Here is a 16,394-nt window from a genome sequence, read left to right as displayed (position 1 = left end):
GGCCAAAATTCGGGTTGCAATGTGAAATCTTGAGTTTTGGGCAGCCAAAATCGGGTCAAATTCAAGTCAAGCCAGTTCAAACAAGTCCTTTGTTTCACCTACTCCCAGCGCTCGCCCTACCCGTGCGCCATGCCGACGACCGGCACAGTCCGGCGACCGCGCCCACGCGTCGGCCATAAGGTGAACCTCGAGCACCGCCTCGAGCGCGTCCTTATCTCGATTCTGGCCGACACCGGCCATCGTTCGCCGATTCCTTGCACGAGCCCCCCCTCCCCCTCCCCCCCAACCTCGTCCTCCACCTCCACCGCGCAGCACCAGGTCCGGCCGAGCTTCTGCGTGGCCGAATCGGCCCTGCACCGCCGCGGCCGCTATTGCTGCTCCGCCCAAAGCTCCTGCTCCCCGTCGACCCATCACCTCCGGCCATCCCCCGCCCAAGCCAAGCCCCTGAACGGGTTCCCCTCGTCGTGCTGAAGCTTCCCGGTCTGACACCGCTCTCTCTCCATCGCCGGAGCACGTGCACCCCCACCACGGCCGCCGGGCCACAGTCCACCGCGGACAGCACGCCTCCGGTCGCCTCCTACCGCGCCAAGACCACCCCGAGGTAGCCCGTGACCTCCTCTTGCTCCTCCCCCTCTTTCTCCTCCCCGCTGGTGAGCACCATCGCTGGAATCGGGCTCCCCGTGCGCTCCTCTGTTCCTATTTTCGCCCAGGGGCCTCGTGCAAGAATAGATAAAAGTGTAGGGGTGTTTTTGGTGTAGGGGTCTTTTTGTGAAGTCATAGACTCATATGAATAGTGTCGCACAGGGTCTTTTCAATATTTTAGCTGTAAACTTTGAAACTCTGTAGAAAATAGTAGAAAAATGATAAAAATACAAAACTAGTTTTATTAGCTTCATCTTTTAATGCTCTATAAGATAGAACCATGAAATGTGTTGTTTGACAACTTTTACTGTGTAATTTTATTTATGCTAAATAAATGCTTTTGTAGCTTGTTAAGTGCACAAAGGGAGTTAGGAGCATGAGAAAAATATAAAACTAGTTTGATTATCTTTGTTTTGACATGTTGTACTCATGAAAAATGTTAAACCTATTGTTTGGTTAATGTTTCTGTGATGTATTGGTTTAATCATGGTTAATGCTTGTTTTAGCTTGTGTATTTAATATCTGCAATTTTGGAAGTCCAAAAATTATGAAATTTATGACGTAGCTTACTCTTTGCACGCTTAGTTCAGTATAAAAATTTCATGTTCAGAAGCTATGTGCATGTTTGTAAATCTGTTTTTGTTCTATCTGTCTTGTTGAGGCTAAAATAAATACTTTTTGTTATCAATAATTGTTGGTAAATTTTTATTGCATGTTTTATCGATACCTTAACCTTCTGGTAAAGTTTTGCTACCAGATTATGGCTGCATGTGAAGTTTTTGCATTTGTTTAGCTACTAGCTATAGCCTTTCTTTTTAGGGTCAGTTGGATACATGCCACTACAATTTCACGAAGTTGGATTTCATGTTGAAATCCATGCCATTGAGTGGCATGATTTTCAACGTGAAACCCAATTTCACGGAGTTGTGGTGGCATGAATCAAATTTTCCCTTCTTTTTATATTTGTTGCTAAATAGTTCTTTTTTGCATGGTTTGTGTTGATCACATGTAAATCGTGTTAATCTTGTTAGATCAGATTGTGGTTTGTTTTTATGTACCTTGGTTAAACTTACTTGCTAGTTAATAAAGTTCTAGTCTAACCCTTCCTGCTTTGCACAGTGGTTTAGTTTTTCTAAAATAAGTTTAAGTAATGATTTTTGGGAAGTGAAACACTTTATTTATATAGCCTTCTAGATGTGTGCCATGCTCGATGTGCTTTGCTATCTATCTCTACAGTAGACTTGTGTGATATTTAATTAACATTCTGTCAATGCCCATGCAATAGTGACCTTGAGCTTGTCTTGATTGTCTTGTCTGATGCATCGTTCATACATTATCATTGTTGCATCTCATTTAGGTATGCTAGATGTACAATGCATGGACATGAAGCAAGCAATGACGAACCGGACCACAAGACGGTCTTGGTGGGCGTATCTTGAAGAGAGAACTAGCTGGAGCAGCGAAGACCTGGCCCAAGGCCTTGTTAATACTAACACTGACTTAGTGTTAATTCTAGGCAAGCCCCGAAGCATAACCCCTAATTTGAGTATTCAATGGTTTATCTATGTATTTGTGCATTAAGTTTTCTAGGAGTTCAATAAAACCATAGATGCATGATCCCTGGGTTTCCTCAGTTACTCTACTAGTGTGCAGGTCGTTAGTACTGCCATGCTTAATCAGGATTTTGTAGAAATCGAGTGATTCTTGTCACTCGCGAGATATAAGTCCTTTTTTGCTTATGGCAAAGTGGTTTGAGATGAATCAATGGGAAAAGAGAAATGGAGACCGGGCGGAGATGAGTTTAGTTCTGGATATGAAATGGATGTAGAGTAATCTTTGTCTGTGTCGTTTGAGGACCGTACCATTGTTGGCTGTGCTGACCAAGTTTGAACAGTACTAACTACATGCCGGGAGTAGGAGGTAGTCGAAACCGGTAAGTTAATTATCTGAATTGCAATGATACTTTGAATCGTGACCTGCTACTCTTGGAGTGGGATGATGGCGGGTGTTGGAGTGTATGTCGCCTCCGGGTTCTCAGGGAGTTCGTCGTGAGGGGCCCTTCACCTGGGTTTTGGCATGCGTGATTCAGGCGTCGGGGTGATGATGGGAACAGTTGACGTGTGTGGCCCGACGGGGTTTTCATGTGTCGTGTGAGTTAGGTCCACCTTACAAGGTTAAATCGGATCGATTCGCCGTTTCTCTCGGTTAAAAGAACATTGGTCACTTCGTCACATCGTAGTAAAAAATGGTAATGAGAATGGAATGAAAAGGATTTGATTATGATATTACCAGAGGATTTCTCTGATCTACCATGTGTGCTCTAGAAATTCAGGCAAACCTCGCTGTTACCGTTTATACTAAAACTGAGCTAAAATTTGAAAGAAAGGATTCATTGTTAATAGCCTTTTCAGCAAAATAAACTCCAGAGCCAAAAAGCTTTGCATGTCTAGATAGTGGACTAAGTATACACATGTCGGGTAAGCCTTGCGGAGTATTAGTATACTCAGGGTTTGTTGTTATCTTATTTTCAAGTATAATTGCTGCTGGTTGGAGCTAACCAAGATTTACATCGATGGGCTCGATGTGATATCCTCACGCCTTCGTAGTTATCGTTGTTTTCAAACAAAACTTCTATTTAAATTCCGTTGCATGTTGAACTCTGATAATTTGTTTAAAACTTATTTTGTAAAGCTCTGCTTTGTAAATTAAATTTGAGAATTTTTGTCTGCTTGTAATCATCTGTGCTCGTCTTCGTGCGAGACTTCCAGTTTTTTTCGATCCTTAACTCGACAAACGACCAAATTACACCGTATTAAGTGCGGAGTAACTTAATTAACTATTAAAATGATAATTAACACATTTAAACCGGTTTAATTTGGACGGTTCTGTTACAATTCTCCCTGGGCGAGGCCTCAGAGATTTGAAGCGTTGGATCTCCCCGAAAACGGTGCGAGCCCAGCGGTCGCCGGCGCTGAGGTCGTCGTTCACCATCGTAGCAAGTGTACTAAACCCTAGTAGATTCAAGATTGAGGAAGAGAACAGGAAGTGCCGAAAAGGAGAATCTCTACTATCTACTACTAATAATAATCGCAAGAGGGAGCGATCGCAAAATTAGCTCGGCCGTCTGATGCTGGCGCGCCGATCACCCTGATTAACAGCAGATGGCACTACCAATCGTGAAGCAAATCTCCGACCGATCTCATTCTCAGCTAGCGTCGCCCGCGAGGCCAGCAGGCCCGAAAACACCTCGCATGATGCCCGCAAACCTCGCCGCGACTAATGCGGTTCAAACACCTGCCGTTTTGGCGCCTGCGCCTGCTACGGGAGACCACAAGTCCAGCTGGAGTCGGAATCAGAATTGACTGAGGGCTATTAGCTTCCTTCCCCACGCGGATCGGAGCAGGGGTGGTCGAAGAATGGACCTCCCGATTGTAGCTTGGGTCGGTACGCTAAGCGTTCAAACCTGGAGCAGTGGAGTTCCGTCGCCGCGACGGCGGATACCAGCCTTCGTCGTTCTCTCACGCCCATCTTGAGCCTCCGCGCATCGCACTGTGCACGCACGCCCGGCAATGCAGGCGGCAGCAAATATGCAGCGGATTAAATTAAATTGACCTGTAAGCTAGGGGCATCGAAAATTGGATGTTCCAGGCGTCTCCGGGACTCCTCCCCGCAGCAGCAATGGCGGTGGCAGCGGTGCCGCGGTGGCCGGTGCGCGAGAACGCGCCGGCGCGGCGAGGCTCCCGCCAACCCGTGTGCTGCGCGTCGTGGCGGAAAATCCCAGCTGGGGACGGTCGAGATGCATTGGTCGGAGGAGCTGCGTGCGACGCGGTAGGAAGACCGTGTTCTCTCACCCCCGGCGCCCCTCAACTGCCGGCGGACGGCGGCGGGAAGGATGGTGTCCGCGGGGACTGGAAGCCGGGGAGGACGGTGTTTCGTCTACCGACCGGGGGTGGACGGTATTTCATTTACCGTCCCCCCCTAGGGCCATTTGAGCCGTTGGATTGGAAACGGGCGGTAGGATCCCTAGTCGGCAGAGGAGGGCGGGCATCTCGTGGGGCGGTGTGCGGCTAAATCAACTCGGCCCACTTCACTCCCGAGGCCCAGAAAGCGAAACCAGTCATTCCTCGCAGGCCACTCCGAGCCTCCGACGTCGCGGCTAGCCCGCGCCGCGGCGGCGGCGGCGGCGCCGTGCCAGTGGCGAGTCCGCTGCCGTCCAAGTGCAGCAACACAGAGGTGAGGCGCTCGCTGCAGGATAGGGAGGAGACGAAGGCCATGGAGTAGCTGTTCACCTGACGTCCTGATCTGCGCTGCTGACGCGGCGGCGGCTGCGGGGGTGTGGTGCCGGTGGCGAGCCCGCTGCCGTACAAGCAGTGATCGGAACGCCGCCGCAGGTAAAGTTTCAACTCAAACAGGAAGCAGACAGCCAGCTAGAGACGAGGTAAGAAGGCGATGATGCTTTGGGATGCAGAGGAACTTACTGATTTCTGTTCCACTCACTGACTCACAAGCAGCACCAGAAACATGCTTGCTGATGAGGACAGTGAGAGGAGCACGATGGCACAATCTGAACCCGCCGAGCAGCAAAAATTGTTTGCAGCTTTGATTGGTACGTTCAGTCTTCAGCCGGGAGATTTGTCGCCGTGCAGGCGCAGGCGGATGCCGTTGCCAGGCCGTCGTTTCTCACGCCCATCTTCAGCTGCCGGCGCGCCACTCTGCACACTTCACTTCGCACCGTGCGCGCAAACTCGGCCATGGTGGCGGGAGGCGACGAGCTAAGCACTTAAAACTTGCAGTACCCTTCGCATCGTAAACAGAGCCCGGAATTTGGATGTGCTCGGCGTATCCTCGAACTATTCCCGGCGGAGCAATGGCGGCGGCGGTCTTGTTAGCGGCGCCGCGGTGTGCGAGAACGCGCCGGCGCGGCGAGCCCCTCGGCATCTGCGACCCGTGCGCTGCGCGTCGGGAAGCGGAAGAAAATCCCAGAAGGGACGGTGCCGTTTAGAGGCGCCTGCATTGCGCGCGGCATGACGACCGCGTCACGTCGTTTCCGGCACCCCTCGACAGCCGGCGGGCAGCGGCCATGGACGGTGTCCGCGGGGATGGGAAGGAACCTGGGGTGGACGGTGTCTCGCTCTCCTCTACCGACCGGGGGTGGACGGTATTTCATTTACCGTCCACCCCTGGGGCCATATGAGCCGTCGGATTGGAAACGGGCGGCAGGATCTCTAGCCGGAGGAGGTGGGCCGGTGTGCTGCTAAATCAGCTCGGCCCACTTCACTCACGAGGCCCAGAAAGCGAAACCAGTCATTCCTCGCAGGCAGCCTCCGACGTCGCGGCGAGCCCGCGCCGCGGCGGCGGCGGCGGCGCGTTGCCGGTGGCGAGCCCGCTGCCGTCCAAGTGCAGAAACACAGAGGAGAGGCGCTCGCTGCAGGAGAGGGAGGAGACGAAGGCCATGGAGTAGCTGTTCACCTGACGTCCTGATCTGCGCTGCTGACGCTTGAAGTGTTGCCTGTTGGGAAAACGGGAACTCGACAGTTTTCACTTTTCCTTTTTTTTTTAAACGATTTTGTTTAGTTAAATGAACTTTTCATTTTATGACATAAACTCGGAATATGATGACTCCGTTGGAATCACCGAGTTGTAATGCTCACCAAGACCATAGGCATGCCTATGAAAGGACAGCCTGATGCTAGCATCCCCGGCACTACTACCTCCGGATCCAGATTTGTATTCCTGGCCCATTTCCACATCCGGGAAGGAGCCTGAGTAGCCCACGATGTGCTTCTTGAGGCAGTGGGCCAGCGCACCAAGCTCAAGCTGTCCACCCCAGGCTGCCGTGGACTCGATCTCCTGACAGTACTTCTCAAAGCTCTCAGAGGGATCTGCCCCAGTCTCAGCCTTGCCTTCTGGTAAGAAAAATTGGATGTTCCAGGCGTCTCCGGGACTTCTCCCCGCGGCAGCAATGGCGGTGGAAGCGGTGCCGCGGTGGCCGGCGGGCGAGAACGCGCCGGCGCGGCGAGGCTCTCGCGGCAGCCCGTGTGCTGCGCGTCGGGGCAGAAAATCCCAGCTGGGGACGGTCGAGCTGAATTGGTCGGAGGAGCTGCGCTTGATGCGGCACGAAGACCGTGTTATCTCTCGCTCCCGGCGCCCCTCAACTGCCGGCGGACGGCGGCCAAGGATAGTGGCCACGGGGACGGGAAGCCGGGGAGGACGGAGACGGTGTGGTTTCGTCTACCGACCCGGGGTGGACGGTATTTCATTTACCGTCCACCCCCGGGCCTACCTACACCGTCGGATCGAGAACGTGCGGCAGGATCCGACCATGCGGGAGGCAGCGGCAGCGTCGCGTGGGCCGGGCCGGCGTGCGGTTACATCAGTTCGGCCCAGTCTACTCAGGAGGCCCAGCAAATGAAGCCGGTCGTTGTTTCTCTCGCAGGCGCGGCACGGCAGCAGGCAAGAGGCAGCTCCGACGTCACGGCGAGCCCGCGCGGCGGCGGCTGGGGTGCGATGCCGGTGACGAGCCAGATGCCGTCCAAGTGCAACCCGTAGCTGCGGGGCTCGCTGCAGCAGGAGACAGGACAGGAGACGGAGGCCATGGAGGAGTAGCTGTTCACCTCACCTGTGCGCTGCTGATGCTTGTGGAGTTGTGGTGTTGGCCTGTTGGGGGAGCTCAACAGTATCCATAGCAGTGATCCGAACGCCGCCGCAGTCGAAGTTGCAACTCCAACAGCAAGCAGGCAACCAACTAGAGACGAGGTAAGAAGGCGACAATGCTTTGGGATGCAGGGGAGCTTACTGATTTCTGTTCCACTCACAAGCAGCACCAGAAACATGCTTGCTGATGAGGACAGGGACAGGAGCACGATGGCACAATCTGATTGGTACATTCAGCCTTCAGCCGGGAGATTCGTGGCCGTGCAGGCGCAGGCGGATGCCGGTGCCAGCCCGTCGTTTCTCACGCCCATCTTGAGCCGCCAGGCGCGCCGCCCGTGCGAGCAGACTCGCCGCGCGGCCATGGAGGCGGGAGGCGACGAGTTAAGCACTTAAAACTTGCAGTACGCTTCGCATCGTAAATTGAGCCCCGAATTTGGATGTGCTCGGCGTATCCTCGAACTATTCCGCGGCGGAGCAACGGCGGCGGCGGTCTTGTTAGCGGCGCCGCGGTGTGCGAGAACGCGCCGGCGCGGCGAGCCCCTCGGCATCTGCGACCCGTGCGCTGCGCGTCGGGGAGCGGAAGAAAATCCCAGAAGGGACGGTGCCGTTTAGAGGCGCCTGCATTCCGCGCGGCATGACGACCGCGTCACGTCGTTTCCGGCACCCCTCAACAGCCGGCGGGCAGCGGCCATGGACGGTGTCCGCGGGGATGAGAACCTGGGGTGGACGGTGTCTCGCTCTTCTACCGACCGGGGGTGGACGGTATTTCATTTACCGTCCACCCCAGGGGCCACGTGAACCGTTGGATTGAAAACGGGCGGTAGGATCCCGAGCCGGCGGAGGAGGGGGCTTCGCAGAAGCGGCCGCGTGTGGCAGGCAGGGCGGACAGGCGGCCGCTCGCGCCGACGCGGGATCAAGGGGCGGCGGCGGCCCGCGTGGTGACTAGTGAGGAAGGGGGTGGGAGGAGGAAGAAGATTACGATTGAGACGATCCAATGGATGAGATAGTTTGCACGAATCTCAAAAACTGGAAGGTGGGGGAAGAAAAAATCTTCTGGAAGAACTATAGGATTGCTGGCGGAGGAGGGGGCTCCTATACATCTTGTGGAAGATACTTTAAACAACTCACCTATAAAGTCCATTAAAGTCCAACTAATGATTCATTCAACATTTTACGAAAAAATATTGAACTAACAATTCAAAAATATTGAACCAACAGCTCAAAAATATTGAATCAATACATTGAAAATGTTGAACAATATTTTGAAAATGTTAGAACTTGAACTTTTTTTCTACCATTTTCTCCAGCAACGGCGGCCGTCACCAGCGGCGGCGACGCTGCGAGCGCGTGGCGCGCGGAAGGGGCGGCGGCACTGCAGGCACGCGGCCGGCGGAAGAAGCGGCGGCGCGCCAGCAGGCTGCAGCCGCGGCAGCGTGATGCAGGAGAGGGGCTGGGGCGGAGCGATAGTCGTCCGCGCGGCGGCGGCGGCGGCGGGCACAAGGGAGGGCCGGCGGCATGGCGCGCGGCAGCTGCGGGGGGCCGCATCAGGCGGCGACGCTAGACACACGACGGGAGTGCAAGGTGAGAGAGGGTGAGGGGTAGGGTTTTGAGTGTGTTAGATCCAATGGTTGTGGATGACTATACGAATCTCAAACACTGAAAGATGAAGAAGAAAAAATCTTCCGGAAGATATATAGGATTGGCGGGAGGAGTGTGGGCGTCTCGTGGGCCGGTGTGCGGCTAAATCAGCTCGGCCCACTTTACTCCCGAGGCCCAGAAAGCGAAGCCAGTCATCATTACTCGCAGGCAGCTCCGAGCCTCCGACATCGCGGCGAGCCCGAGCCGCGGCGGCGGCGGCGGTTCGGTGCCGGTGGCGAGCCGGCCGCTGCCGTCCAAGTGCAGCAACGCGGAGGGGAGGCGCTCGCTGCAGCGCAGCAGTGGGAGGAGAGGAGACGAAGGCCATGGAGTAGCTGTTCACCTGATCTGCGCTGCTGATGCTTGCGGTGTTGCCTGTTAGGACCTCAACAGTTTTCATTTTCTTTTCTTTTTTTCGAAACGGTTTTTTCTTAAACGAAGTTTCCATTTTCTGACATCAATTCACCCGCTACGCATGCTGGTTCAGAACTATACTAAAACACAGAGGGAGACTGACGACTGCATTTGCTCCTAATTTTGCTAGCTCATACGCAGCAGAGTTACAGCAAAGGATTGCAGCATTTCATGCTGCAGCGATGGAAGCCGGTCATCAGGTTCTTCACTTCATTATATGTGACTGCATCTGGCGAAGCATCAACAAAAGAGGATAGGCTACTACGGCGAGCACTATGCCATTTTTAGCCTCTCCTCACCCGCATAGACACTGCAGCATCACCAAACCGATTGACTACTCCGTTGGAACCCCAAATTGATTTTTCTGATTGCGACTGGAAAGTCTCTTCTTTTTGCAGATTGTCAACTGAACAGCAGTATGTCTGAGCCAAGACAGCGAGCGGAACGTCGGCAATCTGTAACTGAGCCATCCAACAGAGAACTTACATCCAATTTCAGCAACGGCACAAGGCAACAACTATTAGATTATTAGGAATGCAAACAGGTAAAGAATCCACTCAAAAGCAGCAGCAAGCTACAGCCGATGGAAAATTATATCACTGATTGCAACATAATACTGGTGAGAGCAAAATTGTTTGGGAAACAACCCCCCGAGTACAGCTTTGATTGGTACACTCGACCATCAACGGCGATGAGAAGATGGAAAAATATAGCAGCAACCAAAAACATGTCATCTACTGTGTTTAAAATCCGACAGGCAAGACCAGTAAACAATCAAACATATTAGAGACCAGTATCGAATTTCTTTTGTTATGATGACTCAGTTGGAATCACCGAGTTGTAGTGCTCACCAAGACCATAGGCATGCCTATGAAAGGACAGCCTGATGCTAGCATCCCCAGCACTATTACCTCCGGATCCAGATTTGTATTCCAGGCCCATTTCCACATCCGGGAAGGAGCCCGAGTAGACCACGATGTGCTTCTTGAGGCAGTGGGTCAGCGCACCAAGCTCAAGCTGTCCACCCCAGGCTGCTGTGGACTCGATCTCCTGGCAGTACTTCTCAAAGCTCTCAGAGGGATCTGACCCAGTCTCAGCCTTGCCTTCTGCTAAGAAAAACGGGAGGAAGTCATCTGCATGCTCCCTCATGTACTTAGCTGTCATCTGCCGTAGGTCCTGGTAGCTGTACTGTGCAGTGCCCTTGGAATGGAGCAACAACTGGTTTTCGACAGCACGGTACAGGCAGTGGCCATCTGGCTTTATTTCTTGAATGGTCAGCCCCAAGGGCTCAAGTTTATTTTCAAGCTTCTCGTTTTCCAGCATGCGGTCACTGACGAGATTGCTTTGCTCTTCTTGGATCCGCTGCTCCCGAGCAGCTTCATCCTTTGCCTTCTTCTCTCGCCGCCGTGCACCCTTGCTGGGCTTTGCGGAATCCAAATTGCTGGACATGGAAACACCAGCTATGGCCTTAACTAGGTTGTCAAGGTTACCCTTTTCTGAGCTGCCTGAGGGTTTGTACCCAAAAGAAGCAAGCTCCGTAGCATGTTTCGCCTCTAACTCAGCTGATAGGCGTGCAATCTCTTCTTCTACTTGTTTTTTCTTAGCCTTCTGCTCAGCTTTGCTTCCTTTGGCAGCAGCTTTCTTCAGGCTTGTTTCTTTGTCCTGGAGTTTGGATTTTTCTTTCCTGTTTCAGACACATTAAACAGAAAATAAACTTGTGAGTTGTGACACGATAGAAAAGGTTGACCATTTGTGAAACCATCAAGTAAGCAGGTAAGGAACATCCAAGTCTGATAAATGAGGAATAGAAAACAGCAAGTTCCAACATCAACGAACTCAGCTACACAGCTGACTTCACACCATAAAACACAAGCAGAAATATGAAATAACTTTTGCAGGTCACAATCTTGTTGGGTTTGACTGATGTGAACATACATTTGGTGTATAATGAAATATATAATGTTCTAAACAGTCAGCTGCAGAAAGCAGCTTCTCTAGAAACTGACCAGAAACTTGAGGTTTAGCTGTGCAAATTTGGTTCCATAAATGATTCAACTACTATATTCATGTAACATTTGATCATCTGATGAAGTCTTAAAACATAAACCTTTCTATATCATACTGACAAGTAGGCAAGCAAACATTCCATGCCACTTATAACAGTCTCCTCTTTTTTCCAATATATAAAACTTTCCTTATGAAACTGATCTTTTGATACTAAAATAATGAAGTATCTACATTCTCAGCCAGTGTCCATTATATCATCACACAATTTGAAATACCAAACCTAAAGCGAGCCATGCAGCATATTCCATTTTCAAGATTAAGTTGATGTGAATAAAGGAAGTGCTTTACTATCATACACCTTATCCTTTATGCTGATCAGCTGAAAAGTGGAGTGTAAGGTATTCTTTATTAGAATTCTAGCAGGGCTCAATCCTTTAGTGAAAATGTGCAGTGAATGCAACTGGTGTGAAGTCTGGCATAGATGAACTTCTCTACCCCCAATAATGCAGTATTGCGGTCATGTAGCAGCAATGCACTTTGTTCATGGCACGTAGCATATGAATCTAGAGTCTACAGATAGAATAACACGCGTTATACCTAACAGAACCTATCCATGCAAATTTCCCTTAAGAAGGAATCTCAACCTTCAAGGATCGAGACTCGAGAAAATGTCCCTAAAGCTGACATTAGCCAAGGGTGGACTCCACTGGCGGGGGCTGAACACCTGAGGCACAAAGTGAGGGACCTCTTTTTTTTTTGCGCGACCCAGGGTTCGAGCCCTGGTCGGTTGGCACCACAATTGGGTGCCCAACCATCGAGCTATCAGCGCGTCGCACCACTGTGATATCTTCTAGAACCTTCAAACCTGCACATGCTACACCACATTTAAGGGAAAATCGTTCAGCGAACCATCTTGGGCCATGTGTGTGTCCGTAGTCACTCGAACAGCACGCAAAATGTCACTTGCATCCATATATCACTATATATTCAAAATTTTAATAGCACGGAAGCTTAATTGTGTCCATGAAACAGTCCTGAGGGAAATTCTAGTCATCTAGGTCGAGAAGAAACATGCCAACAGCCAACCTCCCCAGGGTTCGAGCCCTAGTCGGCTGGCAGCACAACTGGGGTGCCCAACCACCGAGCATTCAGCTAGTTCGCACCACTCTGATATCTTTTAAATGCTTTAAACTCGCTCATGCTGCACGGGTTTTCAGCAAAAGTCGCTCAGTGAAACAACTGGGTGACAGGTGTATGCAATCACTTGAACAACAGCATGAAAACAGAGCATTTGCTTGCATTCACTAGTATATACACAACTTTAGTGGCCAAGAAGTTTAATTGTAGCCATGGAACTAACTTTCTTATGGTCCTGAGAGAAATTCTAGTCACCTAGGCTAAGAAGTAAGAAGAAACATGTCCACCTTCACAGATAAATAAAATTTGCAACGTTTTGGATTACTGGAAATCCACAGCTACACGAATGCCAAATCTTACAGGAAAGCCACAGCTGCACGAGTGTCAAATTTAGTGAACCAGCCAGCCTACAATTTAAAATCCCCAAGTATCTACCACGGGAAAAAAAAAATCTCTTTTCTTCATGCGTTTCCCATTAAACACACAAAAACAAGGAAGAAGTTTTTTTTTTCTCGCGAGACGCACGACCCGACAAAACTTGACAGAAATCTAGAAGCCAGAAGCTCAATCGCCCCGATCCACAGCTGATATGGGGGAGGATGAGGGCTACTGACCTGTGCCTGGCGAGCACCTCGTCGAGCGTCTCTTCCTTCCGCTCCGGCGCCACGGCGGCGGGCGCCTCGCCGGCGGCGGACTCGACGGCTAGGGTTTCCTCCATCGGCGAGGAACGCAACACGGGGCTCGGTGGCGGACAGACAGCACAACTTTGGTTGCCTTGCCCGTGCTATCTGTTTCTTAACAAGCAAATCGGGTTTCCTTTCCTAATCAAACTGATCTCGATCAGACGGCGGGGAAAATGTGATGACGTGTCGGGGCCGGACCCACTTGGATTCGGTTGCGCGGGCGGCGCTCGGGCGGCGATGGTGGCGGTGCCGGGACGAGGAGTTGGAGGCCGCGGTGGTGGCGGCAGCTGGCAGGTGCACGCGGGGCGGCGGCGACGGGCTGGCGGGGAAGAGAAGAAGACGGCGTCAGGGTGGCCGGTCTGGCCGCTGGCACGGCCGTGCCACCTAGAAGGAAAGTCGGGTGAACGCGCGAGGAAGGGCCAGCTCCGCAATGAGCCTGTTGGGCCCGTGGGGCTGTTTGGGCCGGTGGACTGCACCGAGCATGCTTGGTAGGCTGGAGCTGACGCTGAAGGCCAGTGCTGGAGCGATGTGAGAGAGAAATACTGTAGAGCTGGAGGCTGGTGCACCAGCCGAACACGGTGCATATGTTCGTTTCGCGCACCTCTGGGCCGGCAGTCAGATGGAGAAGAGCTCGCTCAGCATTGAACGACCCAATTTCGTGCAGCTTTTTCTGTCGCGCGTGTTTGATAATCCAGAGTTCCGGAGTAAAATGGCATACCATTTCATCACAGTTGTGTAAAGTCAAATGTTTTACTAGAAAAAAACTCAAATGCTGATCATCTACAGAGAAATAAAGCTGTGTTCAGCCACAAGTGCTCTAGCATCAGTCTTAACCGTGGCGATCCATGTATGTGGAGTTTGGCTAGATTTGCAGTACGTGCATATACGCCGCTACATCCCCGGTGACTCCGGCCAGATTATATGATCTGCAGCTTTCTACACCGTGGCGGCGTCGTGTGGCAGGCGACGTGACATGTGTGGATTCCCAGTGTCCGGACGTATCAAAATCCGCTCTCCCCATTGGCCGGCCTCATATCCCCTTATCCAGTTCGCCACCCGCGGTCGCCACCCAAACCGGAGCATCACCTCACCTCTTAGCCGCGCCGCCCGCCAGCGCCGCCCCCCACTCCTCATTGCCCCAGCATCATCCTGCTTCGAAGCCGCTGCCAGCTCCTCCAAGAGCTAGCCAATCAAGCCGATCGATGGCCATGGCCACGCAAGCCTCCGCCGCGACGCGCCACCTGCTGGCGGCGGCGTGGTCGCCGGCGGCGAAGGCGCCGCGGCCGTCGCAGCTCGTGGTCCCGTCGTCCTCCCGCGGGCCGGCCCCGCTCCGCGCGGCCGCCGAGGAGGCCGCGGCGGCGACCGAGGAGGCGCCCAAGGGGTTCGTGCCCCCGCAGCTGGACCCCAACACGCCGTCCCCGATCTTCGGCGGCAGCACGGGCGGGCTGCTCCGCAAGGCGCAGGTGGAGGAGTTCTACGTGATCACGTGGACGTCCCCCAAGGAGCAGGTGTTCGAGATGCCCACGGGCGGCGCCGCCATCATGCGGGAGGGGCCCAACCTCCTGAAGCTGGCGCGCAAGGAGCAGTGCCTGGCGCTGGGCACCAGGCTGCGCTCCAAGTACAAGATCAACTACCAGTTCTACCGCGTCTTCCCCAACGGCGAGGTCCAGTACCTGCACCCCAAGGACGGCGTCTACCCGGAGAAGGTCAACGCCGGCAGGCAGGGCGTCGGCCAGAACTACCGCAGCATCGGCAAGAACGTCAGCCCCATCGAGGTCAAGTTCACCGGCAAGAGCACCTTCGACCTCTGATGTGTTAATTACTGCTAGCTGTTGGGTTCGTGGTTGATGGATCTGAAGGCTCGGTCGATGTGTAATTTTACTATCAAGCTTTTCTTGGTGATTGTGGAGAGGTGATACATGGAATCCCTTAATTAATTATATGATGTACATGTTTATTTGGTGATGCGAGGTTGTCCATCAGTCCATGCACGTTATTAACCTTTACTGTTGCTGCGTTCTCTCGTATGACCGATGCTATATATATTATCTTCCAAGCAAAAATTACAGGGTAGATAATTAACTAATGATCGGTCCAACTTCAGAGATTTTAGCAAATTAACAAGTACGTTTGCATGGCAAAATATGTAGAGAAAACTCTGTTCTGCTTATTAGAATATACAGTGATGGGAGTGCCAAAGAACACAGCTGACAATAGCCATGTGTTCAGACTTTCAGACCAGCACTGGATGTGTAGCTTGTACAGAAAATCTGCATACTGCTGATGAACGGAACGGATGGAAGCCCCGTACCCCATTTCCACGAATACCATTTCGCACATATATGTAAAGAAAAAAAACAAGAAAAAAATGATGGTTCTTATGACTTGCTTGATGTTCACACATGTTCAGTGCGGTATGTTGTTGCAGGTTTTTGGGTTGCAATACTTCTAAGAATATAAATCGCAAAATATATGTTTCCTCCATTGCGGAAAAAAATAATGTGGAATACACTATGCATACATTCATCTTGATGTAATTGTCTAGGAATAATATAAATAGTAGGAGTGCGAATTGGTGACTCTTAGGTGCGCCTCTAACCCTCTTTATTTAGCTCAAATATTTATGCTATTTTTCTAAAATAGGATCTTATTTTGCAGAAGTAATACAAATATTTGCGCTAAAGAAAATTGAAGGTGCGCCTAAGGGTCACCAATTTACACTCCTAATAAGTGACTTCTCTCAGGACAAAACAATACTCAGGCATGCTATATATCTAGGCACATGACAATGGAACTTTATAAATAAAACAATTAAAAATACAAATTTCAATCGCTGGGCCTCTGAACATGTTTCGGTGCTATCTGATAGCGTTGATCAAGAAGGGTGCTCGCAACAAATATTTAGGTTTTTTCCCCCTTGACAAAAGCACAAGCTACGTGTTGTGCGGCGCTGCTTGATTGCTTCCGACTCTAAAGTGCTAACTAACTATAGCACTTCGTGGGCAAACATCCTGTAAAGCTTCTTTGTTTACCCTCTATGTCGCCCCAGTCAACATAAACACCACAAATATGAATAAAATATTCCACGGTCACTCTCTCCTCGTATATACACCACATGTGAAAAGAGAACGGATAAATAAAACAGGAAAAAGGCTAAAGATCTGACCCACTGCAAGGCACAAGAAGCTAGGCGGAATATGTCTACCAAACGGATCAAAAGGA

At 51.5% G+C, this 16,394-nt stretch overlaps 2 protein-coding genes across 2 annotated transcripts; one reads left to right on the top strand and one right to left on the bottom strand.

The window, feature by feature from the left end:
- Positions 1 to 9,920: 9,920 nt before the first annotated feature.
- On the bottom strand, positions 9,921 to 13,524 carry LOC120649374 (OVARIAN TUMOR DOMAIN-containing deubiquitinating enzyme 5-like). The gene is made up of 2 exons (XM_039926162.1): positions 13,104 to 13,524; positions 9,921 to 11,029 (listed from the first exon to the last, which is right to left on the bottom strand). Exons 1-2 carry the CDS (start codon positions 13,205 to 13,207, stop codon positions 10,156 to 10,158), a joined length of 978 nt encoding a protein of 325 aa, XP_039782096.1. The 5' UTR covers positions 13,208 to 13,524; the 3' UTR covers positions 9,921 to 10,155.
- A 717-nt stretch (positions 13,525 to 14,241) lies between these two features.
- On the top strand, positions 14,242 to 15,163 carry LOC120649375 (photosystem I reaction center subunit II, chloroplastic). The gene has a single exon (XM_039926164.1). It carries the CDS (start codon positions 14,375 to 14,377, stop codon positions 14,981 to 14,983), a length of 609 nt encoding a protein of 202 aa, XP_039782098.1. The 5' UTR covers positions 14,242 to 14,374; the 3' UTR covers positions 14,984 to 15,163.
- The last annotated feature ends 1,231 nt before the right edge of the window (positions 15,164 to 16,394 follow it).

Source organism: Panicum virgatum, chromosome 9K (genome assembly GCF_016808335.1).
Source record: "Panicum virgatum strain AP13 chromosome 9K, P.virgatum_v5, whole genome shotgun sequence".
Taxonomy (NCBI): Eukaryota; Viridiplantae; Streptophyta; class Magnoliopsida; order Poales; family Poaceae; genus Panicum; species Panicum virgatum.
Note: the sequence above shows the minus strand (reverse complement) of the source record. Positions and strands in the feature narration are given on the sequence as shown.